Genomic DNA, 27,394 nt, shown 5'->3' on the forward strand with positions numbered 1-27,394 from the left:
GTATCTGGCATAACAATTTTGTATGAGAAGTTCGATCACGGGCAAATTTTCCCGCTGTCAAATCTAAACATGCGTAAATCCCGGACGCATTGTGCCCAATGCATATCTTCCATTCGTCGACTCCGTACTCCAAAACACAGAAGAGAAACATGATATCATCCCAATGCAACGACTTCAGAAGCATGCTCATAAAAAGGACCCCAATCCTCGCAATTTGTCGAATCCTTCCAAAGATGAAGGCAGAGGCGAAACATAACCTTAAATCCGATAGACACTGTCGTCTTCGCCTCCCAGGTACCTGATAATCAAGTCAGTCATAATTATGTAGAAAGGTAGGGAGTGATATAGTTCACTCACATCAAAAGGTTCTCTTCATTCATCACGGTCAGGGCTTGAAGAGCCTCAGGCTGTGAGAAGACGTGTGCTGCACCTAGAGGAGGGGATGCGCGGATGGCTGTGTTGACAGCTTCGATCAGATCGTTGGCAGGGACCTGGTCACCCTCGCTGAAGACACGAGTCATCAGGGGACCCAGAGTCTGGCGGAAGACCGTCATTCGAGCTGGAGTGATGGGGTGAGCCGATGCAGCTGTAGACTGCGAGTCGTCTGTTTGGGACTGCACGAGTTGCGAGGCTGGTTGAGATGATGCTACGGACATCTGGGACTCGCTCTGTGTTTGAGTCCGGGTATTCTGGCTGGACCGTGTGCGTTGGGCACGCGGACTGGCTGTGTACAGGCTGTCCGGGTCGTCGTCCGGAATTGTAGAGCTGGCGGCAGCTCGTGATCGTGTCCCTGCCCGAGCAGGGGTGGCGGTTGATGTACCGCGCGCTGTGCTCTCTTCATCTTCTTCTTCCTCGTCGTCGAGATCAGGATCGCTCTCGTCATCAGAGTCCTCATCGAAGGTTGTAACCTTACGTCTCTTGCGACGGCCAACCTCAACAACTTCCTTGAACATGGCGAAGCGCAAAATAGCCTCAGCGTGCTTGGCATCTTTCTCATCGACACGGTTCGACAGACGGGCCTTCGCATGGGCAGTGGATAGTCGAATCAGCGTCTCGAGTGTACGCGGTGTGATGGGAGAAGTGCGGCGCTGGTTGCCCGAGAGGTCGTCGTTTCGCAGAGCCGAGTAAGTGGCGATGATATGGTCCGCGGCACCCTTGGTCAGGACAGGCTTGACTCGAGACTTGGCGTACTGGATGTACTTCTTGATGAAGGGAATGCTGATAATCTCCACGTTCTTGTTACGCCCAGTGCTGCGACCAGCGGGGACCATGCCGCCGTGAAGCATGACGTTGAATTTTTCAAAGACCTCTGTGGGCTGGTTGGCATCTTGCCGATCCTCAATACCCACCCCCAAGGTCTGATTAAGCTGCTCTCGAACAGGTGCACCTTCCTCGGTTCCGGGCTGGCGGTAACGGTGCATGCGCAGAACATGCTCCGAGATAGTACGATCCTTGGCATCTTCGATGTCATCGGTCACAACAAAGAGCAAATCAAAACGTGAGAGAAGAGAATCGGGAAGAGCAATGTTCTTGTGTGGGTCCTTGTGCGGATCGTATTGTCCATAGACAGGATTGGCGGCAGCGAGGACACTGCATCGGGCGTTCAGACTTGTGTGGATACCAGCCTTAGCAATTGTGACGGTCTGCTGTTCCATAACTTCGTGGATTGCGACACGGTCAACATCGCTCATCTTGTCGAACTCATCAATACACACTACGCCACGGTCACCTAGTACCATAGCACCAGCTTCCAAACGGCGCTCGCCAGTCTCTTTGTCAGAGGTCACAGCAGCAGTCAAACCAACACCGGAAGATCCTCGACCGGTCGTGGCAATGGCCAGCGGAGCAGTGTTCAACACGAACCGAAGCAATTGAGACTTGGCGGTGGACGGGTCACCAACCATGAGAATATTAATGTCACCGCGAAGGTGAGTACCGTTGTCCAGATTTTTCTCCATACCACCTAGCAACATGAGAAGAATAGCCTTCTTGATATGATCATGCCCGTAAATACTGGGTGCCAGCGACGTGGAAAGTAGCTCGAAGACGTTCTTCTTCTTGGCGACCTTGTTAATGTTTCGAATATCGGTGTCGGTGATAGTGGCCTGCGCGATACCACCGCCGGACTTAGAGGACAGTTGAATAATGTTGTTGGCCATCACGACAGTACGGAAGGTGGAAGATCCAGAACCGGCATTACGGTTACCCAGCGTGCGATAGATACCGACCAGCTGAATCCTGTCACCGGGCTTGGCTTTATCGACCAGATCATCATCAAGAATAACGTCGACACTGCGGGGCAGCTGACCGGCTGGGGCCCGTTCGGGCATTTCTTGGATCGAGATACTTTGATGATCCATGTAGGTCGAGTAGCCGTACTCGGTAATGAGCTTTAAAAGATGTTAGAGAATCACTGCAATAATCTTCTCCCTTGAAGCTGTACCGACCGGGTTCTTCTCATCGTCTTCCTGGGGGTAGACGTTCAGACTGGTAGCACCGCTCGCAGTCATGGTCTGGTCCCGGTATTTTCTTGACAGAAAACGGTCCTTCTTCTCGCTGTAGTGCACACTCTGGATAACCTTTGGGCGAACTAAAGAGCATTTGGTCACAATGCCTTCAAGTGAGACCATGCGGTTCAAGTGTTCAGATCCCAATGTACGAGGGTTGCAAGAAAATTCACCAAAGGCACCAACGTAGGCACAATAGTAGGCCTATTGTAGTTTTAGTACCCATCTTGTCTTCATTGGCATCAATTCCTGAGAGACATACCACTTCATCTGCTGTCTCCTTGCTTGGCCGGTTCGGCAGAGATTTGACAACATCTTTCAGGGCCCGATCGAAGGCCTGCGAGTAATCGAAAGGGAGGGTGAGAAGACTACACAATTGAATGGATTAGTAATAGGCTTTGGAAGCCCGTGTAAACATATGTTTGCATACCCTTCGGCAAGTTCGCGATTGTGTGCTCGGATTTCATCGATGCTAACCTGTAGAGTCGTCAGCAATTTCACCAACCATTGCACGCAGGAGATGACGTACAGTGAGACGTCGCAATCCCCGATTTAGCATAACCACGATCTCGGCACGATAACTTTTTTATGTGGTTAGAGTCATTGCGGCACCAAGAAAGTCTTATCGACGAACCTGCGTGCCCGTGCATCGCCTAGAGAAAAACGCCATGTTAGTGAGATCCTGTTGATCACAACGATCGCAAGACTTACCGGGATCAAGAAACTCGGTGGCGGCCCGCACGCGATCCTGCGCGGCCTCATCACGCAACTGAATATCCATGGTTGCGAGATTGAAGGTTTTTGGGTTGTTGAGATGGCGGTCGAGGGGGAGGAAGAAGCGGTGCAAAGACGGGCAGATGGGCGCTCGCCCGATCGGGTAACATTGGGACGCGTGAACGCGTGAACGCGTGTGATTACATAAGCACGGTCTATCGGACACTCCATGAGCAGACTAGTCGCGAAGGAAAATTGGACTGGACAGCTTCAGAAACGGAAATAATAGTACATTGGCTTCTATATAGACAGGATATACGCAAGAGGCTAATTGAACAAAACAATGTACATGAGAGACTCTCATTATGTCCCTTATGGTCACGGGGGCACCTCCAAGTGCTCAACGTCGGGCATTCATGCCACTTAACCCACTCGACCACTTTCATTCAGAGTTTCGGGCTCAACTGGCTCAACTGGCTCAACTGCACCATCTAATCCATTGACCTCACCGAAAACCTCATCACTTCCTCCATCAAGTTCGACTGGTCTACTCACCTTCCCAGTCCCATGTGAAGCCCGTTGGACCTTGCTGTTCAGCTCCCTGCGGCGCATTTTCTCTTGAGCTTTCGCTATGCGGCGATGATGACGAATGTCATTCTCAATATCGAGCAAATCCTCACGAGAAACAGGGCCTTCATGCGGGTCTTCAAGATCACCAGATGTGAGCAGCTCGGCAAGAGCATTGGGGGCTTCATCTGTGGCTGAAACATCCATGTATGAGTACTTCTGGTCCACTGCATGATCAAGGTGAGGAAGTCGTCTCGGTTTGGCTTTGACGCCAGGGCCGAGGACTCCGCCAAGAGCGACTTGTTGGTCGATGGGGTCCCCTTCCAAATCGGGTCCGACTTCTCGGCCGCGTACCAGCACTCCCTGGTATTTCTCACGCCAGTAAGGCATGTCTCCGAGGGCCTTCATAGTCTCTGGTGCTTTTTGGAGAAGGATTTGCAAATCGTTGCTACCACTTAGAATACTATCTTCTCGGACGCGGTTTAGTGACGCAGAGAGGTACACCATGGTGAGATAGGTCGGCGAGAGCAGGTCAGGCCGAATTTGATTGAAGTGCTTTCGGGCAGCTTTTCCAAGGAATTTCTGGCTTTGTCGATAGGTGGAGCGCGGATCTTGTCGAGGATCTTCGAGCTTGTGTGCGAATTTTGAAGACTTTTTGGTCTTCAACATGTATCCTCGCCGAAGCGGGCCCCATCCAGGGAACCTTGGCATGAACATACGTTCATTGGTCATAAAAGCCTCAACGATGTCGGACATTCGGTCTGAAGCTGCCATCATCTGCACGTAAGTTGACCAATTGAAAGTGGTCAGCTGGAAGCCGGCAGCCTGAAGTTCTGCCTTGGCCGTGATGATCTTTTCAGTCTCATTCTGATAGGCCAAAGCGCGTATGTAGAGCGAAAATGGCTTCGACAAAATGAAGCGCTGGCTAGAAAGAATCTTGCGCTTAGCCTGTCCTTCGGCACGGTCACCAAGTGCAGCATCTGAGCTATTACTGGCTTGCGTCAAAGATTCCAGAATTGATACTTGTCGAGGTGGGCTTGACGAAATTAAGTCAGTTGAACGTTTTGGCTCCAAGTCAAGCACATCCCGTATGTCGACACGGCTTGCCATTTTGATAGCGCGAGGCAGTTGAATCTGCCAGCACTTAATCACGCTCTCGTAGTCTTCAGCTCTCAAATGAGCAACCATCAACGCGTTGACAATTCCGAATGGGCCATTCTCAAGTCCGTCGTCTGACGAACCTCCAGGCAGCTCGGAATTGAGATACTGGTGAAACAATTCACGGGCCCGTCCAACTGCACCTCCCTTGCCATATTGCTTGATGAGATACTCATAGTGCAAGGTTGAAAATGTACTGGCGGATGAATCTCTTGAAATACCAAGTAACGAGGGTTTGGATGAAGACCTTTCGGTGTCCGCTTGAGACATGGCTGACATCAAGAAACGTTCTGCAGTTTCCAAGTGTAGGCTTTCACCATAAGGTCTGAGGCCCTCATCTTTCATGATCTGCAAGTCACGCTCAATATCTGACTTGAGTTTCAAGAGACTCAACTTGGTCTCGGCTCGACCGAATCTCTCGGTAATCTCATTGAAAATGATGTGAACCATGTCACGGTTGCCCACCCGGAGATATCCGTACAAAATAATGGCATAGTGATGCTGCGTGGCGTGAATAATTTCTTTCTTGTGGAGGTTTCGAAGAAGCTTTCGCGCTTGATCCGGCCTGTTCATCAAAACCAGACTGAGCAAACTAGCAGAGCACGTTGAAGCATCAGGTGACAATTTAGCCCTTTCCACCGTTCTTTTGACTCGACGGAAAGCTTCCACGTCCATCCTCAATGCGTGATGTAGCAGGAGCGTATTCCACATTCTGATGGGAGATTCTTCGACTTTCACACGTAAAGCTGCCTTGGCAAATTTCTCGGCCAGATCCAATCGTCCGTTGTTGCAGTAAACTCGAACAACGCTATCAAGCATTGGTATGGTGATCTGAACCTGACAGTTTTGCGCCTCCCTCAGCAGCCAGCGTGTATTCCCAATGTCCCCGCGGCTAGCACAAATGTCCATCAGTGTACCAAATGTATGAGAGTCAGGCCGCACGCCATCTTTGAGCATCTCAGAAAATACGGAAAAGGCGCCTGATAGATCAACCGCCTTGGCATGAGCTTTGAGAAGAATGTTCCAGCACACTGTATTCGGAGTGAGCTGAAAATCCTCCGCGATTTTTTGAAACTGATGGTGCGTTTCCTGCACATTGCCAATCTGCGCATGAACGTCCAGGAGTGGAGTTAATGAATAGAGACTGCGAGGTGGCCCATGGTCTGCAACACGTCTCTCAAAAAGAGACTTCACCTTTGCTACCTTTCCGGCACGGGAATATACCATCATTGCCTGTCTGTATACCTCCGCGGAAGGCTTCCGATGGAAATTTGACAGATCATCCAGGAATAATTGGATGCCATTTGTGATGTCGAAAGACGCCAAGACGCTTATTTGTTTGCTGAGTAGTGGCGCAGGCGGTTTCACCTCGGGTAATTGCCAGCGCATGTGTCGGTAAAGAACAACGGCGCGAACAATATTTGACCTTTTGCTCGAAGACTGAAGAGTTCGCAGCATGGTAAAATAATGTTCTCCCTTCAGTAAACCCAGTCGTTGATGTGTCCGCAACATCTGAAGAAGAAGCTCTAGTGATGTGCTTTCGAGGAGCCCGAAAGATTTTGATACATATTCGATGAGGAATCGCGCGAGGCTGAGGGCGATCTTGTTGTCGGGGTGAATTGCGAGAAAATCTCCAAGTTGAACGGTGCTCTCGGGAAGGGCGAGGTGATCGAGATGAGAAATTATTTGTTTGAAAAACTTGGGACGGTTGCTTCCGCCCTTTCCCAGCCGGCAAATGTCCAGGGCATTGGTCCATTCGTTCTTCTTGATGTAATACGCGCAGGCGAGTGCGCAACAAGAGTTTTCAAAGCCTCTTGAGGAGGCTTCTTCACATATTGATCTAATCTTCGAATGGTTCTCGGGACGAAGCTGTGACTGAGTGATGTGGAGGAAATCATTGGCGGATCGGTTCTCGGGCGGAAGTTCTTGAAACAGTTGCCAAGCACGATCTTGATCAACGGCATGGGGCGATCGGCTGAGATAGGCGCAAAGTGAGGAGCGAAATTTCTGCGGTTGTCTAGCAGCGAGGTAAAACACCCAAGCTCTGTCAAACTCATCTCCCTGGTCTTTTAACAACTGTGTGAGCTCCTCCGTAGCCTCCTTTGGAATATGAGTGCTATCTCCTTCAGTAAATGAATGGTTTTCATGGGCATCATTGACAAGAGTTTGCTGCAAAGTTGAGGCTTCTGTGGTATATGATCTCGAGAAGCCGGCGAGTGGCTTCTTCCTTCGTCGAAGACCGAGCCTCCTCGAGGGGCGCGAAAGCCGCAACGCTGCAAAGTCTTGTGTTTTATTTGGGTAGAGGAAGTCCAGAACCGGTGGGCCTCGATCGTAGGCTGGAAGACTATCCGGTAGACTAGAAACAGCGGCCGGGCGTTGGCTTGATGAGTGCACTAGGGCGAGAAACCAGCTGGGGGCGTCTCCTCCGGTGGCTTTATGCTTCCAAAAGTGTCGAGAGAGCGACCTCCTACTCTGAATCGCGCCATTGGGATCTCGAAGGAAACGCCGACCCGCGCTTTCGAAGCAGCCGGCTGCCCGTTCGAGCATTACCCCCGATCGTCGCGGTGTCGAACACTTGAATCACCTATAACGATCTCCTTTCTGCATTATAGCGAGACACAAAGGCCTATTGAGCGCGAGGATGAGTTAGAATCCGATGTTTTGGGAGATGCTCGAACAAGCTGTTTGGGGAGGATGGTGCCATCCGTACCGAAGAGGAAAAAAAGGTGATGCACGCGATCTTGGGATAGTGACGAGTGATCGACCAGAAGCAAGTATTCCAACTGCAAGGCAGGTCCGGTAAGTGTCGATTTTCCTGCCCTCTCCAGGTATGAGAAACAATAAGCTTGGGGGAAAACACGCAAAAGAATCGGAGGTTGGAAATTGCCGGGCACATCGGACCACTCGGTTGGCCGAAACGGGGCACCGCCTTTACGTCGCAACCCACCAACTCAAGTCACCCTGTTCACTTGAGCCCCAATTCCCTCCATTCAACACGGTATGGAGATTACCGATTATATCTTCAAGGAGCGAGAGGAGGTGCTCCTTGTCGGTGACTACAATGCCTACCGGGCGCATGCCACTCGCAGAATGCACAAACTTCGCAAGAAGCTGGGGCAGACAACCCCCAAAGGCCGCAAGTACACTGCGAAGGCGCCAGTAACTTCTGAAAATGTGGCAACTAATGTTTCGTACGTTTCACTTCTTTCGAATCATCCCGGTCAAAAGCTGACTTTGTCATTACTAGGTTTGTCCATCTATTGCTTCTCGCATCTGAACGCGCGTGGGCACAAGCCATGCACATGAAGTCGACACATTCCGCCGATCCATCCGCCAAAGGTATCTCTGGGGCTGCTCGCCGCCATATCATTTCTCGTCTGAATAAGGCGACCGGTTACGCTAAACATCTGGTTTCGCTACTGCATGAACAGTCGAGCTCGGGGGCGAGCGATCTTGATATTCTTGAAGCACGAGCTTATCTGGCTACAATTTCGGGTGCGCTCTGGCTGGAGAAGCGCAAGTGGGAGCAATGTCTCCACGACTATGCTATTGCACGAGTGATTTATACGGCTCTGAGCCAGAGAGTTAAGAAGGGTGCCTTCCGAGACCTGCTCACTGGGACCGTCGATCCCAGCATGCGATATGCCGCTTATCAAATGAAGCTTCCCCGCTCCAAGCCGACGTCCTCTTTGGCAATTGAATATTTCCCGTCGGACTCGGATATCCGCTCGGAAGTGGAGAAGGTTGACCCATCATGCCTCGCGCAGGAGCCAGCCGGCACACGGAGAACTGCGGAGGGTGAAGTTCAAAAGTTGCCGGAGTCCGTGACGTGGAGGTCGCGTACTGTTGCGCTGGATGATGCCTCTATCTCTCAGGCCTTGGCTGCTGCGTCAGCTGCAGAGACTGGTCTCGCCGCTTGGTTGGCTAGCGAAGGAGAATCAGCTGCAGCAAAAGACCAAGCTGCTGCGTACGACAGCGTCATCATTGCTAGTCAGGATGCCGTCGATGCTACCAAGACCGCTATCGATGACCTGACTAGCGAGGGGTGGATGCCGGTGACAAGAGAATGCAGGCGCTGCAGATTACCCGGACCGCGGTCAACTACAGTCTAGTTGGATGGCGCGTGGGGCGCAACCGTGTGTTGTGCGGTGAGCAGGACGGGCTGGTCTTTGAGGACGAACAAGCCAAGAGCGGCAAGGAAACGAAGCGCCGTGGAGGCAATGGAAAGAAACTGACCCAGCTCCGCGAGCGTCTGGTGCTTTACGACTCCACCCTGCAGAGTCTCGATTTCATTCTCGAGCTGCCAGGTGTCGCGGCCGATTCGACCTTTGTTCAAGACCTCGAGGCCAAGCGCCGTTATTTCCGGGCTCTCAGGTACATTACTCCCTTGTAATTTTTCCTTCCGCGCCGTGTTACTTACACTTTCACGTCTAGATGTTTGACCTTGGGACGGTCTCACGGTCTTCTGGGCAAGCCTACCGAAGCTCTCGCCCTCTTTGCACACGCCCTGGATCTTGCCAGTTCGGCAACCTCCCAGGCCTCCGCACAAGTGGAGGGTCCTCCCCAGCTTGATGTGTCCCGTGCTCAGGTGAATGCCTTGGGCTCTACCCTTCGTGGATTGGTTGCTCAGTATCGCGGCCTGGTCACCCTGGAGCGACTGGGGTCCGAGTCTGGCTCCACTCAGCAGCGACCCATCGTTGAACGGCTGCAGCAGTACCAGGCGGGCACCGATCTCAACAACCTGGTGCCTTACCCGCCCCAGATGCAGCCGGTCCCTGTGAAGCCGCTCTTCCTGGATGTGGCTTGGAACTATATCGACTACCCACACCTCGCAGAGGAACAAACTACTGCCGCGGAGCCCGAAGAAAAGAAGGGCCGTGGCTGGTTCGGCTTGGACGATCATAGGCATGATCGTTAGTGCAGCAGACTCCCAGTCGGAAATCCAATGGTTATATGAAGGAATACCCCAATGCGGCCGGACTTAGTCAGTGAAGCTGCTTACCTCACCTGCGCACGTGCCTTCAAGAAAACCCTTTTGTTGAAAAACGCCAATCAGGCACAGCGGAAAGTCCGTAGCCGAGTCACGCTATTCTGATTAGCAAGTATGAAAGTACCTGAATGATACCTCCTTGCATTTGTAGGACGCATAGTAAAACGCGGTATACACTTTGTACTGCGGAGTGAATTGAGTATACTTTCGTTGCATGCACCTTATCCTGCACCTAGACCGACAACTACTGCGTAGCGCCTGGTACATTCCTCTGTTGCGGAATTTCTCAAACAATTCTACAGTTATCTCTTTTGAGGAGGGGGGAGTCATTTCTGTGAGTCTGGCGTGTAAAGCTAGGAGTAGATTAGATTAGACTGGTACGACCGATCAGGCCCTATCATGCAATGCAAGATTTGATTGCGGCGCGCCGAGCATCCGGAGCGCGGGAACTGGCGTACCCGCCCCTGACCAATTTCATTTCCTTTTCTCTTAAAGGGTTCCCCTCTCCACTCTCTTTTGTGTCCGGTCCTTTCGGTCATTGGACTTTTCCTCTCCTTTTATTTCGGTTGATTCACAATGGTCAACATCACTGGGAGCTTTGTCTCCCCGTCCGCGGATGCGACGGTCACTCCTCAACTTTTCGCGCCGGCCGGAATTCTTGCCTCCGTGCTTGATGGATTCACGATCTGGAAGCTGATTCTGACCCTGTTCCTTGCGGCTGTCGTTTATGATCAGTGTAAGTCCAATTAATCTCGAAATGCTCCCACGGGGCTTTGCGAAAGTGACTTGAAGGGAGTTTACTTACAAAGGGTTCCCCTATTCACAGTCATGTACCACTATTACAAGGGCTCAATCGTCGGTCCCGCCTACAAGATCCCTTTCATGGGCCCATTCCTGCAATCCGTCAACCCCAAGTTCACCGAGTACAAGGCGAAATGGGACAGCGGAGATCTGAGCTGTGTCTCCGTCTTCCACAAGTGAGCCATTTCCCAAGTCCCACCTTTCCAATGACTTTACTGGTGACCCACCGGACATTCTTGGAAAGATTTATATTCGCGAGAAACTGACAGTCTGAAGATTCGTTGTTATCGCGTCGACTCGTGACATGTCCCGCAAGATTTTCAACTCTCCCGGCTACGTGAAGCCATGTGTCGTGGATGCCGCGCACAAGCTTCTCGGTAAGACCAACTGGGTCTTCCTGGACGGTAAGGATCACGTTGAGTACCGCAAGGGTCTCAATGGTCTCTTCACTCGCCAAGCTCTAGCCTGCTACTTGCCCCGCGCCGAGGAGGTCTTCAACGAATACTACAAGAAGTTCCTCGAGAAGTCCGAGGCCACCAAGCACACCCCGACTCCCTGGATGTCCGACTTCCGTGAGCTGATGTGCGCTCTCTCTTGCCGTACCTTTGTCGGTTACTATATGTCCGATGAGGCCGTCCAGAAGGTTGCCGACGACTACTACCTGATTACCGCTGCTCTGGAGCTTGTCAATTTCCCCATTATCCTGCCCTACACCAAGACTTGGTACGGAAAGAAGGCTGCTGATATGGTGCTCGAGGAGTTCACCAAGTGTGCCGCCAAGAGCAAGGCTCGCATGGCTGCCGGTGGTGAGGTTTCGTGTATCATGGACGCATGGGTCAAGGCGCAGCAAGACTCTGCCAAGTACCGTGAGAAGATTGCCAAGGGTATCCAGGTTGATTCGTCTGAGAAGCCTCCCCAGGTTCTGCGTGACTTCAGCGACTTCGAGATCGCTCAGACCATCTTCACCTTCCTGTTTGCCTCGCAAGATGCTACTAGCGCTGCTTCCACTTGGCTCTTCCAGCTCATGGCTGACCGCCCCGAGATCCTGGACCAGGTCCGCGAGGAGAACCTCAAGGTCCGCAATGGTGACCGCTCCGTCCCCATCTCTATGGACCTGCTCGACAACCTGCCCTACACTCGTGCCGTCGTCAAGGAAACCCTCCGCTACCGTCCCCCCGTCATCATGGTTCCCTACCTTGTCAAGAAGGACTTCCCTATCACCGACAAGATCACCGTTTCCAAGGGCTCTATGATCATCCCCTCGGTCTGGCCTGCTACTCACGACGAGGAGGCATACCCCAATGCTGACTCATTTGAGCCCGAGCGCTGGATTACCGGTGACGCTGAGGCGCAGTCCAAGAATTGGCTGGTCTTTGGCACGGGTCCCCACTATTGTCTGGGTCAGACCTACGCCCAGCTGTCTCTGATGGCCATGATCGGCAAGGCCAGTATGGAGATGGACTGGGAGCACACCCCCACTCCCGAGTCCGAGGATATCAAAGTGTTCGCCACGATCTTCCCTCAGGTATGTGTTCTCTTCCCACGGTATTTTTTTTAGCCGTAAGCTAATAATCTTCCAGGACGATTGCCTGCTCACTTTCCGCCCTCGCGCTTAAGTTTTTCATTTCTCACGATTCAAAAGCAATGAAACTGGAACCCTGGCCCCACCCTCCGGAAAGATGGCCTTGGTCTCATGAATATGCACGGCCTTTCTATCCTGGAGATGGAGGGGCCGATTTCGAACTTTCTCTTCTCTTCTTTTCTGGCGGGACTCTTTATGATGAACCACTTGGAACAAGGTCCCGCCAATTTCTGACGCAAAGGTTACCTTGAAGCCCTTAGCCCTTGTCTATTGTACAGAGGGACAATTCACATGGATGCGATCCATGTGGGGATCGCGAGCATTCCTAGGGGTTTCGGTCATTTTCCTTCTTTATTCGAGGCATTCTTTGAGCCACGCACCCTAGATAATATTAATGCCTTCTTTTCTCTCTTCCAATGTCAGATTTATATGTTCTTGGGCTTCTTTTTCGATGGATGCAACTTAATTCTCAGGAAATTTGATTCGGCTTAGTGAAAAGGCCAAAGAGAAGTCTCCACATAGTGAGAATGCCTGCCCAAGCTCAGGCTGATGGAGATCCATCCTTGATCCTATCTTTGCAGATCTCTTGAATCATATTTAGAGCACACATCAGGGTCAGTGGCTGACTTAGGAGGCTCGTACTTCATGAAATTTTTGCACCCAGCTTCATTTCTTTCATGCTGAGTCGGGGTGGTATGTTGTGTATCAGAGGCCTATCAAATCGAAATTAGGGGTCCAAAAAATATGCTCTGCAAAGATATATATCGGGACTGATTGATACGAGCCGAAGGAGAACGGATACCGCCCACACTGCTTAGAACTGGTATCATGTGGCATCTGCAATTACAGGTATTATCCCACATAGGAAAGGGACATATCAGTGGTCCTCAAAGAAAGCCGGCGCTGATTGCATATAAGGAGGCTTTGGATATAGTTTGCGTGTGTTGAATGAAATGAGAAGTAATAACAGTGATTGGCCTGGCACAGACTGTCATGTATTGAAGATCCTCGTATAGCTCTCGTATAACGGTAGTAATACCGATTATAACAGGATAGACAGGGCGTAACATAGACCTGACCCGGATCGGCCCGGCGTAGAGTTAACAAGGATCTATGGGCACGGCAGACCTATGACGAAGGGTATAAGGCGGAGCGTAATGGCGCTTGTACATTCACTCAGGCCGTATCAATATAAAGCGACACCATGATCCGTATGGACTACATAGTGCTCTCGCTACAGATTCGTGTATCAAGACAATCTTCCCAAGTTATCTGAAGTCTCCGCAGCGGGCACAAGTCCATTGTGGCCGTGCCATAGCGTGCCATAGCTTGGTGGACTATTCTCTTTTGGACTGGATCCCACTCTCCTTTGGACTAGGAGTCAAATGGTTGGTTCGCCACAAGAGAAAGGATTAGTTATTTCACGCTGGACAGTCGCAAGTTACTCGTACGGTCATTGCGAGCGAAGAAGACGCCCCAATTCTCGGCGCTTCGGAACAGCCTCCTCATCATACACTCTGAAAGTTCATCCAGACCTTTGTCCAAAACAAGTCTTTTGGGCGCATTATTGTGTCTCTCTCCATCATGGCTCAACCACAATATATCTACACCTCTTCACTTCCAAGTAATTTACCAAAGCAAACACACAAGGTCTGACTTGGTAGGCAGATTACTAGAAGAGATCTAGATTGGTCTCATATACACCCGAGTCATATTCATTTATCTATACATCTGAGGGAGCAAAACCTTAGAGAGATCTCCAATTCGGGGATGCCATTTCCAGCAGGCGGTCACCATCGGCACTGACATCACCCAGCTCTCCCACCAACGAGCTCTCTCACTTCCAAGGCCTCCGACCAAGACCAAAGAAACAAATATGGCCTCGCAATTACCATCCGCGATCCGGCAGTCTACCGCCAGATTATCTTCAGCCGCCAAGGTCCCTCTCCGGCAAACAATCTCAGCTAGCCCAGTCTTTCAGCGCCGATACCTCTCTGCAGTCACCCGGGGACTCGCGCTCTCACAACGACGAGGAACATTGGCAGGATCACACAGCTACAAGCCCCAATCACAATGTAAAGTCAACGGCCAGAACCAAATTCGTCGATTCAACGACGAGCCACCTTCTCTCCGCGAATGGGGATTTGAAGAAGTACATCCCCTCTTCCAAAGCCCCCCGACATATGAAAGCAAATAACTAACTATCCCAGATAAACACTGCCCTCCCTTCATCCTCCACCTCTCCAACTCACAAACCCGTAATCCTCATCGACGTCCGCGAACCTGCCGAACTTAAAGGAACAGGCATTATACCCTCAGCCATCAGTATACCGCTCGCTTCCCAGCCCGACGCTATGTATCTGACCCCCGACGAGTTCGAGGATCGATTTGGATTCCCCAAGCCGCAGGCTGATTTTGACGGGACGCTTGTGTTTTATTGCAAGGCTGGTGTCAGGGCTCGGGCGGCGGCGCAGTTGGCTGTGCAGGCGGGGTATAATCCGGAGCAGATTGGGGTTTATGAGGGGAGTTGGTTGGATTGGGAAAGGAATGGAGGCAAGGTTGAGCGGTGGGATGGGGACGATGATTAAGTGGTGTGTTGTTGAAAGGTTCAACTCAAGTGAGGAACGAGGTAACTCGTGATGCTGTAGATATTACCGTCAATGGTCCGTGCCGGGACAAGATGAGTACTGTACGTGAGGATAGGAACCAGATCTAACAACATTGATTCAAAGCAAATATAACAAAAATCCTGGTGTAGGCCAGGTTTCCCTTTCCCCCTTTCCTTTAAACCAGCATGTACAGCTGAAACGTTCCTTGGTGTCCTGTGCATTCCATTCAAGTCGTAATCGTTCATGGTATGTCCACATCGCAATCAAAACAGTAACTTTTATTTTCACTTGATGGCAGTTGTTATGTTGTGGAATCCCCATATGCATGGGAAGGTCACCATCGTCATGCGCTCGGGACGAAAGCGGGACCTGACAAGATGGGTGAAAGCTTCTTCTACCCACTCCGTGTGAGATGCCGAGCATCTCATTTGATAACTGGGTGGTCTGCTCAAGGAATGTCGAAGACGGGCTTGAGCTTCTTGACCAGACCCCACTCCTCCATGGTGACCTCGGAGCGGTAGAACTCCTTGAGGGTATCGATACTAGCACGCGAGATGTGCGAGTAAAGAAGGTCCTTCTCTTCCAGATGGCGACCGTACATGGGCTGGTTAGGACCCTCGACCTTGATGGCGACAGAGGGCTGACCCTTCTTGCAGACCTGGATGGCCTTGTGATCACGCTCGATGGATGTCCTATCAAGATGTTAGAATGAGATCGAGAGAGTATAGAACGGAAACATCGGGTAAACGTACACTCTGCCAATATCAATGACCTCTCTCACACCGGCGCCATTGGTGACGATAGCCGCCAGCGGGGTGTGCATCCGCAAGCTTCCCTCAATGACATCAATACCGATGACAATAGGGTCCTTCTTGTTGAAGACAGCAACAGGTTGGATCACACAAGGGAAGATGGCAAGAAGCTTGCTCTCCTCCTTACGCTGCTCAGTAAGCTCAGCCATGTGCTTGGTGAAGTCGTCGAACAGGTGGTAAATGATGTCCGCAGTGAAAATCTTGACGCCGACGTCAGCAGCGTATGCGGCCGCTTCCTTATCAACCTTGACATCGAAGCAAAGCATGACAGCATATTCCTTGGCCTTCTCCAACATGGCACCAGCCATCATGACATCGCGCTTGTAGACGGGACCGATGGAGATGTTGGCCACGGGGATCTTGGAGACCCTCAGGAACTCCAGAAGGGCCTCAAGGGAACCCAGAGTGGAGGCCTGGACACTGACACCGCGAGAATCGGTAGAGACCTTGCTCAGAAGATTCTCCAGATCAGACATCACCTCCTCCTCGAGGTCCTCCTCATCATCGTCAGGGCCAACAACCATCAAACGGGAACCAGCAATGGCGTGCTCGAGATCGTTGGCAGCAATCTTGACACCGAGAGCTGCCTTGACCTCCTTATTGTGGACATATGCGGACTTGAGACGCAATTCCTTGAGCGGCGCGGGCGTCAAAAGTGCTCGAATATTGGTTGTTATAGGTCCATTGAGACCGCACATGACAATTCGATCACCCTCACGCAAAATACCGTTGGACAGGATAACGTCAATGGTGGTACCGAGACCCTCGATGACCTTGACTTCCAGGACGGTACACTCAACCTCGGACAGGTACATCAGGGAGTTGGTCATACGCTCCTGACTCAGCTCAGTGAGAAGCTTCAGCATGTCGGGAACACCCTCACCGGTGTGGGCGGAAGTGGGGACCAAGGACACATTACGGGCCATAGACTTGTTCTCGTAGAAGAGCTCGGAGTTGAAACCCTGCTCGGCGAAAGCGAGCTTAGTAGCCTCCAGACGAGAGCGGAACTCATTCTGAACACCTTTGTTCTGCATGTTCAGACTGTCCTCGAAGCCGTTGTTATCGATCTTCTTCCAGCCATACAGACGATCGATCTTGTTCAGCGCCACGATGAAAGGAGTCTTGCGGTCACGCAGCAAGCGCATAGACTCGAGAGTTTGAGGCTCAAGACCGTGCATGATATCGACGACCAGAATGGCGATGTTGCAAAGAGAAGAACCTCTGGAACGCAGGTTGGAGAAAGACTCGTGACCAGGGGTATCAATGATGAGCAAACCAGGAACCTTGAACTCGAACTTGCCGTCCTTGTTCACGACAGACGTCTTCTGCTGGAGAGCCTCAACGGGGAAGTAAGTAGCACCAATCTGCTGAGTGATACCACCGGCTTCGCCTTCCTGTACGTTGGTCTGACGAATCTTGTCAAGAAGCTTGGTCTTTCCAGTATCGACGTGACCGAGAATACAGCAAATGGGCGAGCGCAGGTTGTCCTTGGAACGAGCAGCGAGGGCCTCCTCGTGCTGCTTCTTCCTCCGCTCGGCGGCCTCGGCCTTTCTCAGTGCGACAGCCCTCTGGTTGGCAGACTGCTCCTCATCCTCTGAGTCTTCCTCAGAAGAGTCATCGTCGTCGGACTCCTCTTCGGAGTCTTCTTCCTCCTTCGAGTCGGCATCGTTAGCGTCGCCATTGGCAGTGGGCTTCTCATCCTCAGAGGGAGCATCCCAGCTGTCCTTAACGTCATCATCAGCAGCAGCCTCCCAGTCATCCACGGCATCAATGTCCTCGGAAGCAGGAGCACCGTTCTTCGCGGCCTCAGCCTCAGCCTCAGCCTTGGCCTTTTCCTCAGCTTCCTTGCGGCGGCGTTCATCTTCAGCCTCACGCTGGAGACGGGCACGCTCGGCAGCAGCCTCAAGATCCTCTTCTTGCTTCTTGCCGGCCTTCTTCCGGCGGTTCTCGTAGACGGGGCGCTTTTTCTCTGCACCACCCTCTTGCAGACCGGCAACAGTGCCCACACCAGCTTCGAGCATCTGCTTCATACGCATCTCATTACGCAGCTGAGCTTCGCGCTGAGCCTTGGTCAGAAGCTTGCCCTCCTTGCGAAGCTGCTCCTTCTTTTCACGCTCACGCTCACGCTTCCTTTGACGGGCCTCTTCGCGCTTAGCCTCTTCCTCGGCCTCGATGCGCTTCTGCTCCTCTTCGCGGGCCTTCTCTTCGGCGGCCAAGCGCTCCTCCTCCTCACGCTGTTGGCGGAGCAGCTCCTGCTGCTTCTGGAGAGCTGCCAAATGAGGAGGAAGCTTCTTCTTCTTGCCACCGGTGGCTTCTGTGGCGGGGGCCGGGGCGGGCTCATCCATCTTGATCTCGGCAGCTTGTTTAGCGGCATCGGCCTTAGGCGCGGGAACAGTCTTCTTCTTTAGGGCGGCCTAGAAAGTAGAGTATGAGATCAGCACAGGCTTAAGAGATGGCAAGAAATTTTCTCAAACGTACCTGTTCCTTCTTACGCGCCTTCTCACGCTCCTTCCTTTCCTTCTCCTTCTCCTTCTTGGACTTTACGCGGAACTCGCCTTCCTCGGGTTCGTCGGCCTTGGGAACAGGAATGTCCTTGATAGGCTTCTTCGCAGCCTTGCCGGCGAAGACATCATCGTCATCGAAAGTGCCCTCTTCGGGAGCCTTGCTGGCGAGATCGGCGGCAGGGTCTTCACCCTCGACGAAGTCGTTGGTTTTGCCCTTCTTCTTCTTCTTCTCCTTGTTCTTCCTCAGAGCAGCCATGAGGCCACCGCCGCCCGCGGCTTCCTCCTCTTCGGCATCCTGGGGCTGGTCGGTGGGAGCATCGCCGGCGGGGGCGGACTCGCCGAGGTCGGCTTCCCAGTCTTCCTCTTGCCGCTTGTTACCCTTCTTCTTAGGAGGCATTGTGTCGGTATTTTGTATTTGGTTTGCTGGGGGGTTCGGGATCCGAATCGAGGGTCGATCGGTGTATCGTGAGCGCACAAACGGAGCTAACCGTTCACGGGCGGGTCGATTGAAATTTTGCGATCACGCAAAACTCGAATTTTATAAAAGAGATCGATCAAGTCGAACTCAGGTCCCCGGAAAAGAATGGGTAGGTGGACCTAGGGGAGGGGTGGGAGTGAAAAAGAATTTCGGGAAGAATCAATGGTGGGGAACAATGTAGTCTGACTTCCATTTGGTTGCCACTGCTACGTGAGCCACTAGCACTTGAGGGCAAAATGAAACAGTCTACTGTCTGCTTAAATTCCTTGTAAAAAGAAATTTCTCAATGGATTTCTTGACAACTATCTTACAAATGAGTTCTCATCTGAGCAGGGCTACCTATTAGCATGAGAAGTCACTGCCCATTCACTCAAAGTCACTCTGTGTTTCGAGTACATACATGCGAACCAACATCGCCAGAAGTTGAGTCGTTCAAGTGATAGATCAAAACTGCACCTGCAGCAGGGTACGGAGCCAATGCACAATGTATCGGTCATAATTCCATGACTCTCCAAGCACCTCCTGGGCTAGTTCCCGAACGTGGGAACCAAAGAACTCCGCCTTACGAGCAGTGTCAAGCCTTAAAATCATTTGCTCAAGATATCCCGGATCATGCTGGGCAAGACGGGCAAGGATGTCTCCATCAATATGGCGGTTGTTACCGTGGGCCTCTCCCCACAGAGAATTGGTGCGCCTCTCACGCGGAAGTGCAGATGGACATAGAACTGGGTCTCTGAGACACATGTTCTGCAACAGCCAAAGGAGCTGTAGCTCGTTCTTCCTTAGTAAAGAGAATCTGTACACTGCACCATTGAGTGCAAATCCGAACATGGACGATCCTCGTTGCCAGGGTGTCATTGGTGTAAGCTCGTTCATGGAGTCGAGAACGAAGCGAATGATCGTATCTGATAGGCGGATCTCTGCCGGATGGGAGACAGAGCCCATGCCATCGGGATCTTTTCCTAGCTTGGAGACGCGGACACCTCCGCCACGGCTGGCCATGAATGCCAAAGGTGTGCGACCCGGGCAAATGTAGTGGGCTATGCCATCGCGCTGCATGTCGTCCCATTCGCGCGTCTTCAACGTCCCATCAATCACTTCAAAGATCATGAATCCGTGGCGTGCGGTGGTCACGAACACGAATGACCCATAGACGGTGATTGCGACTGCTGCAGAAGGGAGCTTTTTGGAGGTATCGCGAACCCATCTAGTCTCCGCACTGCGAGCTGTCACTGGAAATATCATCTTCCCTGCCCCGACAATCAGACTGTCTCGGAAAGGTGCTATTGCACGCACAGGGCCATAATCGGGGCCGCTCACATCGTGTACATACTTAGTTGTGAACTTTCTACGGGATGGGTCAGATGGATCACGATTCGCGTTCATGATGATGACCCGACCCTGAGCACCTTCTGCATCCAGTGCTGGGAGTGAGGTGCCAAGCACTATGAGATGGTACTTATGACCATTCTTTTCAAACGACCAGTCCAGGATGGAACTGATTGTCTCGCCTGGGGCGCTCTGAGGATTTCCGGGGTTCATCGGATTCGAGTCTTCCCAATGTACGACAGCATGCTGTGAATCGGGATCCACACATTCAATGTACGAACGTGTTGTGACGTGGTTTGGGGCCGAAGGATCCTCCACATTGCTGATACTGTAGGATACAAGGAGTCTTCGAAGATGTTCTGAATACGTCATTTTGGTGGCGGTGCCAGGCAAGCCAATGCGCCGAGGAATCATCTTAGGCCCCTTGTACAAATGGCAGATCAAAAGCTCTCCGTCTGCGAAACAGAAAAGGTTCCCCAGTGCTGAAGCTTGCGAGCTAAGGAGTCCACAGCCATAGAGCTTGATGGGGAAGTACGCAGGCTGGCAACAATCAGATTTCGTCGCACAGAAGAGAAGTAGTATCGCCAACTCACATTGTTCTGTTCTGTGATCCAGACCCTATGTAAAATGCAACCCCATGGAGGCCCGTCGAGGGGATATGTAACCCGCCAAAGCTCGTCTCCACACACGAGTAGCGCGAATGTATCTTTGCTCTGTACCCGGAGAGATGTGGTTCCAATTCGTTTGGGCTCTTGTTGGACGAGGGCTATGACGTGTGTTAGATGAGCAAAGACATTGTAAAGAAGGAGTCTTTCACTTACTGATCAGGGAAGAACCCTCAAAATCTACTTGGAAAGGGACAAGAATTCCACTTCGTAGACCGCACAGCAAGAAAGCGTGCAGGGTGCCATCCAAGGTCACGCGAATGGCAGCAAGACTGTCAATTGCTCGCGAGATGTCATCACTGTCGCCCACATTGACTGTCGTCTGGCAGAAGAATGTGATGAGCCCATTCTCAACGCGGAAGACCCTCAATGTACCACACCCAGAACCCACGAAGACAAACATCATGTCTCCAAATTTTTCAAGCGATAGACAAATGGGCTCAAATTCAATATTGAGTGCCGGCCCAACTTCTGGGTAGACTTCGTCGTCCTTCACAATTACTTTCGCAAAAGAGAGGCTTAGAATGCCATTCCGTCGTAAGGCAGTTACCATGGATGAGTTCGGACCGTCGACATCGACTGCCAGAATAGAAGTGCCAGCCTTGTGCGGGAGCCGGGAATTCAATGCCAGATTTGGAGGCACGAACAGATGTGTCGCATTTTCAGTGACCTGGACAATAACACCCTCAGGGGTGCAGCCAGTTGCTAGCGTCTCAGTAGTATCCAGCCCCGTCTCACTCTCATCAAGGGCGCCGATGTCTCCTTCTGGAGTCAGATAGAGAAGCAAGGTAAACACAGGATCGGTAATCAGAATGTAAACACCGCCATTAAGGTCGTCCGTTATTGCCCACAGGTTTCTAATGCCTGTGAACTGTTCAAGGGGGAGCCTGAAACCCGATTTGAGCCTCAATGCCATGTCGGAGTTCGTGGAGTGCTCCGTGGGAGGAAGAGGACGCAGAGCAAACGAATAGACGATCTCGAGAGACCTGTTGACGTGGCGTAGATTGGGCATCCGAGCGTATCATGACTGCATCGGTGACTGGGGCCCAGTTGAGAAATCGTTGTTCGCATATGGGTGGTTTCCTCGCCTCCAATTTGTATAGACCGCCGTCACCCATACTCCCCGCCGCCATGATGAAATCGCCACCCTCATGGCCCATATCAAGGACATCAAATGCCAGGTCAACATGGAAATGAAGTTGGCCCAGGCTGGTTGTGAGTTCAAGTTCGCCCTCGTTGGAAAATTCGAGATAGTACGTCCAGCCGTCTTCGCGGCAAAGGTAAATTCCGTCGTATTTCTGACTATAAAGCCAGTTGCGTGCAGGTCTCGCCCAGCGAGTCCATAGAGGTGCTTCTGCCACTTCCTTACTTGGGGCAATCAGGGGATACCGTGCGGGTCGAACATAGTTGTTCACAGAGTAAACCGCCATGCCGGTCGTGGTAATGACCAAGAACGAAGACTCCTTGGTCAGAGGTGCGATCATGGCTGGCATTCTATCGGGTCTGGGCAGCTTGAACTCGAAGTGCTGTGGTGGGTCGATTGCATGGTCTTGATCCTCCTGCCATTCATAGACTGAGCCATAAGTTACCCCCGACCTGACCAGAATGATAAGCAAGATAATTTGCTTATCGGTCACACTCTTTGGATAGAGAAACTCCATAAACATGATGATTCCCTCACACCTGTAGAAGGTTTCCTGAATAATACTTCGGTCAGCACATGCTAAGGCGGTACACATGTTCCAACGTACTTTTTGAATTGGGTCTAAACGGTCTTGAGCGAGCTGAAGTTGAATTTCTCGAGAGGATTTGAGCCGCAAAAATCCGAAGTAATTGCTTGAAGCACTGATTGCGATAGCACGAGACCTGCATATTATTTAGTAAGCTCATCTACCAAGCGTGACTAGAGACGGCTCATACTTTGGATCGACAGCAATGTGCTTTCCGAATTTCTCGGGTAAGTTGACATCAATTGGAAGTGGTCGACGATAGGTGATGAACTCCCCTGGCGAAGAAGGCGAACAGCACAGGAAAACAAGTTGTTTCATTTCCAGCGAGAGAACAAGGATTTGAGAAGGGAGCATTTCTAGGACTTCCGGAGTGATGTAATTTCTGGCGGATGGATCACGAGTTTGTAGTTGTGACTCCCAGGGTAGCTGGGTGCTGACATTAAGGACTTTGGCCCCGACAATGGAGCCGGTAAAGTCGGTCTTTTCAAGCACATCTTCGAGGAACCCACCCACGGTAGCCTGTTTGATCTGGACACGTCGCTGTCCCACAAAGACAACATCGTTGTGATTCCTGTTTCGGAGCCTCGCTGGGAGTATCCATTGCGTGACGGGACTAGGTAGAAGAGTCTGAGTGAAGACGCCGAGGAACCCGGTGAGTTCTCGTGACTGTTGCCCCTTAGAAGACGCATCCAAGAGGCGTTCTGATGCTCGCGGATTCATCGTTTCTAGACGTCAAGATCAAGATTTAACTTGGGGAAGAAGGGATATCTCGTTGGGAATGGACGAGTCCAGGAGATGGATAAGGCTCGATGAGATCCCTGCAAGACCGGATAATTTTGGGTATAAAGCGTGGACAGGATATGATTTTACAAGATACCCCGTCGCTCGGTTGAGTACTAACTGGGAGGCTGTACGACTCTCCAGTTCAGGATATCGCTTTTCCCGGCAAAAGATGTCGAAAACTCAGGTCTAGGACTTGATTGCGAAAAAATGTTGATCTATGGCAAGTCTTGTCAAGCCATCCTTAACAGATATGAAGCACTCTTAGTGAAGCATTTGTCGCTTTGCTGGCATGTGATGCAGATGTCGGCTGATCTATCCTCGGGACTTGCCAATTGGGAAGTTTCCTGGATATAGACCGAGTTATGAATTATAGTGAAATAAATAACGAGGGTTCTCGAATAGCCCTGAGTGTACCACGTCAACACACAATCTGAAAGATGGAAGCGAGAGCCAGAGGGAGACACCCGGAGACATACAGCTTTGAGGCGGGACTCTAGAATATGCGCACGTGAGAGACCTCTTGCAAGTCAAACAAGACCATCAATCAGCAAAGATCCTCAGGTGCGAAAGCTAGGGACCGAGCCCTGCTTGATCGTTGTATAAAGTAGCTTGACCGGAGCTACGTGCACCACTTGCGGGGTGCTCACTGATGACTGTAGACCTCGGAGATGGAGGACCGACCTAATGATCAATTTTCGAGGCAATAACACGTGTCCTTCATATCCTGTTTCGCGATCTTCTTAACCAAATCAACGGTGGATGCACAAGTGCTTAGGAAGTGAAGCTGCCGTGTTTTTGCAGAGTGGAGGGAATCACGTTGTTGTTGCCTCAGGCCACACAACGGGACCGCGCAGCACGCTATCTCTCTTTCCAATACGTATTATCATCAACAAGTGGTGCAGGAAGAAAACGGTTCGGTCACTCTCTGGCGCCCTCAAATACTTCCGGACGGCGCAGCCTTGCATCTGGAGCTGCTGGGCTTCAAAGCTAGCAATATAGCCAGCAATATTGTTGTTGTACCCCCTTTCAGAAGTTGACGTCAATCAACGTCTGTGATACTCTGCTGAGTCCCAGAGAAGACTTTCAACTAGCACCGGGGTAGCTTTCCTGGATTCTAATTGCGAAACTTCTCGCACATGCTTCGTTTTGAAAAAGTACGCCCTAGACTTTGAGGAACACGCTGAAACACTGTTGCATGAAACGCGGCAATGGATTCATCCAACATAGAGCAGCGCAATAACAGCACTTCAGAGGCATCGGTCTCCACCGCCGATGAAAATTCCACCAATTTGTTTGCAGATCAACCAGCAGAGTCACTGGAGTCTCAGCAAAAAGCCAAAGCTAGAGCGGAAAAGGCCGAGGCCATTCGCCGAGCATGCGACGCGCACGATATAGAGACATTGATATCCTCTGCCATCACCGAAGGCGGGCTCCTTGATGATGCGCTACGTCAAAGAGCCTGTATGTCCTATTTTCTCTAGCCTCCCGAAGGATACTGCTAACAATATGTGCCAGGGCCAATTCTCCTACACTGTGATGAAAGCACAATATTGGATGATTCAAAGCCACTGAAAGAGCAGTCGCGACATGTCGACGAGGACCAGGTGCAGTTGGACGTTGATCGATCCTTTGTATACTACCCAAATGGTCAGTTGCGGTACAATTTTACATGGTATTGAATTTGACTGACTGATGATTTCCAGTCCCTGCAGAAGAGCTATCCGAAAAGAAAAAACAATTATCAGCTTTGATCACTCAAATTCTAAGGAATCACCCGATGCTATGCTATTTCCAGGGCTACCACGATATCGTGCAGGTCCTTCTCTTGGTTTTAGGCAAGCACAGAGCTCTACCAGCTATGACACAACTGTCTCTCTTCCGCATCAGGGACTACATGTTGCCGTCCCTCTCACCGGCCGTCAAGCACCTGCAACTCATTCCAGCCATCATCGAAACCGTCGACCCAGTATTAAGGCGTCACCTCTCTACAATACAGCCATTCTTCGCCCTCGCAGCAACTCTCACACTCTATGCTCACGACATCCAGGAGTACAGTGACATCGCCCGACTCTTTGACTACCTTTTGGCTCGTGAACCAGTAGTCGCGATCTACCTGTTCGCGGCAATCATTCTTTCTAGGAAGGAAGAGCTTCTTGACATTCCTTTGGACGAACCAGAAATGCTCCACTTCAAGCTCTCGAAATTACCATACCCGCTTGACTTGGATGGTCACATCTCGAGCGCAGAGCGGCTCTTCGAGGATCATCCTCCAGAAACCCTACCCTTCGGCGCATGGAAGCATGTTCCTAGCTGTAGCGTTCTCAAGACGACGCGAGATCCATACCACAAGTACACTGTGGAAGAGGCTGAACAATTATTCAAGCAGCAGACGCGACAGCTTCAGAATGAGGAGCGCCGTCAAAAAGCGCTCGATTTTGCACGAAAACACCGCCGGGCTGTCGGGTCTGTGGCCTTGGCCATCCTTGTCGGTGCTGCGTCGATCTACATTCGCAGGAAGGGCCTCGATACATCCATTTGGTCCTACTTCGGTTGGCTCCGGGGCGTCTTCAAGGGCTAGATTTTTGTCCGACCGCTTGCACCTCCTTATCTGTGCTTAAAACATATAGAAACGGTTTCCGAAGGCTCAGTACTATTATGATCGAAATCAAAAATTAATTTTCATCAATCAAGACTCTACTCAAAAGGAGAAGTAGATTTTCAAATAAGTAAAGGTGGGAGCTATGGGAGCGGAGTGGCTCAGTGTGGCGCCCTCCCGCTCGGGGAAAGCTGATGTGTACACTTCCCAACTCCCGATAACAACTTCCCAACTCAATCCACCATCATGGCGAACCGGGGCTACGACGTTGTTGTCGACGTGGACGCCGAGGTAAGTAATTACGTGCTCTGTTCTTCTGCCATCCATTTCTAACACGGCAGCAGGGCGACCTCGGACACACCGACCTGCAAGAGGACCTTGAATTCCACCCGTCGAGTGAGTCCCCTTCAGGCAGCAGATCCCCTCCTCAATCCAAACTACTAAACTTTGGACTCTCATCGTTCCTCAGACTTTGAAAGCGACCAACGTACCGCAAAAGCACAAGCCGATTCCGCCCCGTTCCTAGGCGGCAGCTCCTCGCGCCGCCGTGACCGGTCCCCTGGCGGCACGCCAACAAAGCACACCTGGTGGTCAATCCACTACTATGAGCGGTTCTTTGATGTCGACACAAACGAAGTATTGCGCCGCTGTATGGCAACCCTGTACCCACGATCAAACTTCCTGGACGTACTGGAAGGTAATGCCGACCTTTATGGACCTGTCTGGATTGCGACCACCGTCGTGGTCATCCTGTTTTTGACAGGTACCATCTCCCAGTGGCTGTCGAATAATGACGAGAAGCACTTTGCGTATGACTTCACGCTGCTGTCTGGAGCGGCAGGCTTGATTTATGGCTACACGGGTATCTTGCCTATTGCGCTGTGGGGGGGCTCTGCGCTGGTTCGGGAGCTCAACGGCTGACTTGATTGAGTGCTGGGCTCTTTACGGATATTCCAACCTAGTCTGGATCGCAGTGGCGCTCGTTAGCTGGAGCCCGTTGACTGCGCTCAATTGGGCACTTGTTGGTGTTGGCTTTGCTTGGAGTGTGTTCTTCCTGCTGCGCAACCTCTATCCGGTCCTGAATGCCACGGATGCTAAGGCCAGCAAAATTCTCTTGATTCTGGTTGTTGCGCTGCATGCGGGTCTGGCTATTGCCATTAAGATCCTCTTCTTCGCGTAAGCTTTTTCCTCCCCTGCATTTGACTTGCGACTAATTTACTTTCACAGCCACGGAAGCCCGGTCTCGAAGAAGAATAAGCAAACGGGCAACTCTGATGACGACAACCAGCGGATAATGCTCTAAAGTAAGGACTAAAAGAGTGCAACATTTTGGCGGGGTTGCGATGATGGAAACTGCAGCGATTTTTGCTCCGGCAGCAATTGTTTCCTTGTGTCTTCCTATAGCGTGGTCTTTGGGGCTCGATCATGCATCTGTATTGTATGTGCACTACATGCTTTCGGCGGCTCAAATAGTTTCAATGAATATTGCACTGGCATTCGAGCATAGCCTCTAGCTGTCACGTAGATTGGATGTCCGCGACGCGCCGAGATATGCCTTTAATCAAAAGC

The 27,394-nt window shown here is 51.4% G+C and overlaps 9 protein-coding genes across 9 annotated transcripts; 5 read left to right on the forward strand and 4 right to left on the reverse strand.

Moving 5' to 3' along the window:
- Positions 1-258: 258 nt before the first annotated feature.
- On the reverse strand, positions 259-3,288 carry N7477_003909 (MCM DNA helicase complex subunit MCM3; the record flags this gene model as incomplete). Its single annotated transcript, XM_056965572.1, has 8 exons — positions 259-298; positions 358-2,390; positions 2,448-2,711; positions 2,770-2,875; positions 2,938-2,984; positions 3,037-3,088; positions 3,142-3,160; positions 3,219-3,288. The coding sequence occupies 8 exons, from the start codon at positions 3,286-3,288 to the stop codon at positions 259-261; spliced, it is 2,631 nt and encodes an 876-aa protein (XP_056825525.1).
- Positions 3,289-3,644: 356 nt separating this feature from the next.
- N7477_003910 (putative translation regulator (Cya5)) lies at positions 3,645-7,493 on the reverse strand (the record flags this gene model as incomplete). Its single annotated transcript, XM_056965573.1, has 1 exon — positions 3,645-7,493. The coding sequence occupies one exon, from the start codon at positions 7,491-7,493 to the stop codon at positions 3,645-3,647; it is 3,849 nt and encodes a 1,282-aa protein (XP_056825526.1).
- Positions 7,494-7,946: 453 nt separating this feature from the next.
- N7477_003911 (signal recognition particle subunit SRP68) lies at positions 7,947-9,864 on the forward strand (the record flags this gene model as incomplete). Its single annotated transcript, XM_056965574.1, has 4 exons — positions 7,947-8,137; positions 8,194-8,991; positions 9,012-9,320; positions 9,381-9,864. 4 exons carry the CDS (start codon positions 7,947-7,949, stop codon positions 9,862-9,864), a joined length of 1,782 nt encoding a protein of 593 aa, XP_056825527.1.
- Positions 9,865-10,512: 648 nt separating this feature from the next.
- On the forward strand, positions 10,513-12,353 carry erg5 (C-22 sterol desaturase erg5; the record flags this gene model as incomplete). The annotated part of the gene is made up of 4 exons (XM_056965575.1): positions 10,513-10,672; positions 10,763-10,913; positions 11,014-12,262; positions 12,318-12,353. The coding sequence occupies 4 exons, from the start codon at positions 10,513-10,515 to the stop codon at positions 12,351-12,353; spliced, it is 1,596 nt and encodes a 531-aa protein (XP_056825528.1).
- Positions 12,354-14,195: 1,842 nt separating this feature from the next.
- Positions 14,196-14,907, forward strand: N7477_003913 (rhodanese-like domain-containing protein; the record flags this gene model as incomplete). The annotated part of the gene is made up of 2 exons (XM_056965576.1): positions 14,196-14,471; positions 14,530-14,907. The coding sequence occupies 2 exons, from the start codon at positions 14,196-14,198 to the stop codon at positions 14,905-14,907; spliced, it is 654 nt and encodes a 217-aa protein (XP_056825529.1).
- A 469-nt stretch (positions 14,908-15,376) lies between these two features.
- N7477_003914 (putative mitochondrial translation initiation factor IF-2) lies at positions 15,377-18,641 on the reverse strand (the record flags this gene model as incomplete). The annotated part of the gene is made up of 3 exons (XM_056965577.1): positions 15,377-15,620; positions 15,681-18,154; positions 18,219-18,641. 3 exons carry the CDS (start codon positions 18,639-18,641, stop codon positions 15,377-15,379), a joined length of 3,141 nt encoding a protein of 1,046 aa, XP_056825530.1.
- Positions 18,642-19,166: 525 nt separating this feature from the next.
- Positions 19,167-23,166, reverse strand: thtA (the record flags this gene model as incomplete). The annotated part of the gene is made up of 6 exons (XM_056965578.1): positions 19,167-20,591; positions 20,645-20,817; positions 20,873-21,587; positions 21,682-22,413; positions 22,468-22,582; positions 22,637-23,166. The coding sequence occupies 6 exons, from the start codon at positions 23,164-23,166 to the stop codon at positions 19,167-19,169; spliced, it is 3,690 nt and encodes a 1,229-aa protein (XP_056825531.1).
- A 1,271-nt stretch (positions 23,167-24,437) lies between these two features.
- N7477_003916 (TBC domain-containing protein) lies at positions 24,438-25,807 on the forward strand (the record flags this gene model as incomplete). The annotated part of the gene is made up of 3 exons (XM_056965579.1): positions 24,438-24,690; positions 24,745-24,876; positions 24,933-25,807. 3 exons carry the CDS (start codon positions 24,438-24,440, stop codon positions 25,805-25,807), a joined length of 1,260 nt encoding a protein of 419 aa, XP_056825532.1.
- Positions 25,808-26,071: 264 nt separating this feature from the next.
- N7477_003917 (Yip1 family protein) lies at positions 26,072-27,128 on the forward strand (the record flags this gene model as incomplete). The annotated part of the gene is made up of 5 exons (XM_056965580.1): positions 26,072-26,116; positions 26,170-26,221; positions 26,295-26,706; positions 26,735-27,001; positions 27,053-27,128. The coding sequence occupies 5 exons, from the start codon at positions 26,072-26,074 to the stop codon at positions 27,126-27,128; spliced, it is 852 nt and encodes a 283-aa protein (XP_056825533.1).
- Between the last annotated feature and the right edge of the window lie 266 nt (positions 27,129-27,394).

This window comes from Penicillium maclennaniae (genome assembly GCF_028827695.1).
Source record: "Penicillium maclennaniae strain IBT 15551 chromosome Unknown utg000003l:1.0-5670915.0:1.0-5674809.0, whole genome shotgun sequence".
NCBI lineage: Eukaryota > Fungi > Ascomycota > Eurotiomycetes > Eurotiales > Aspergillaceae > Penicillium > Penicillium maclennaniae.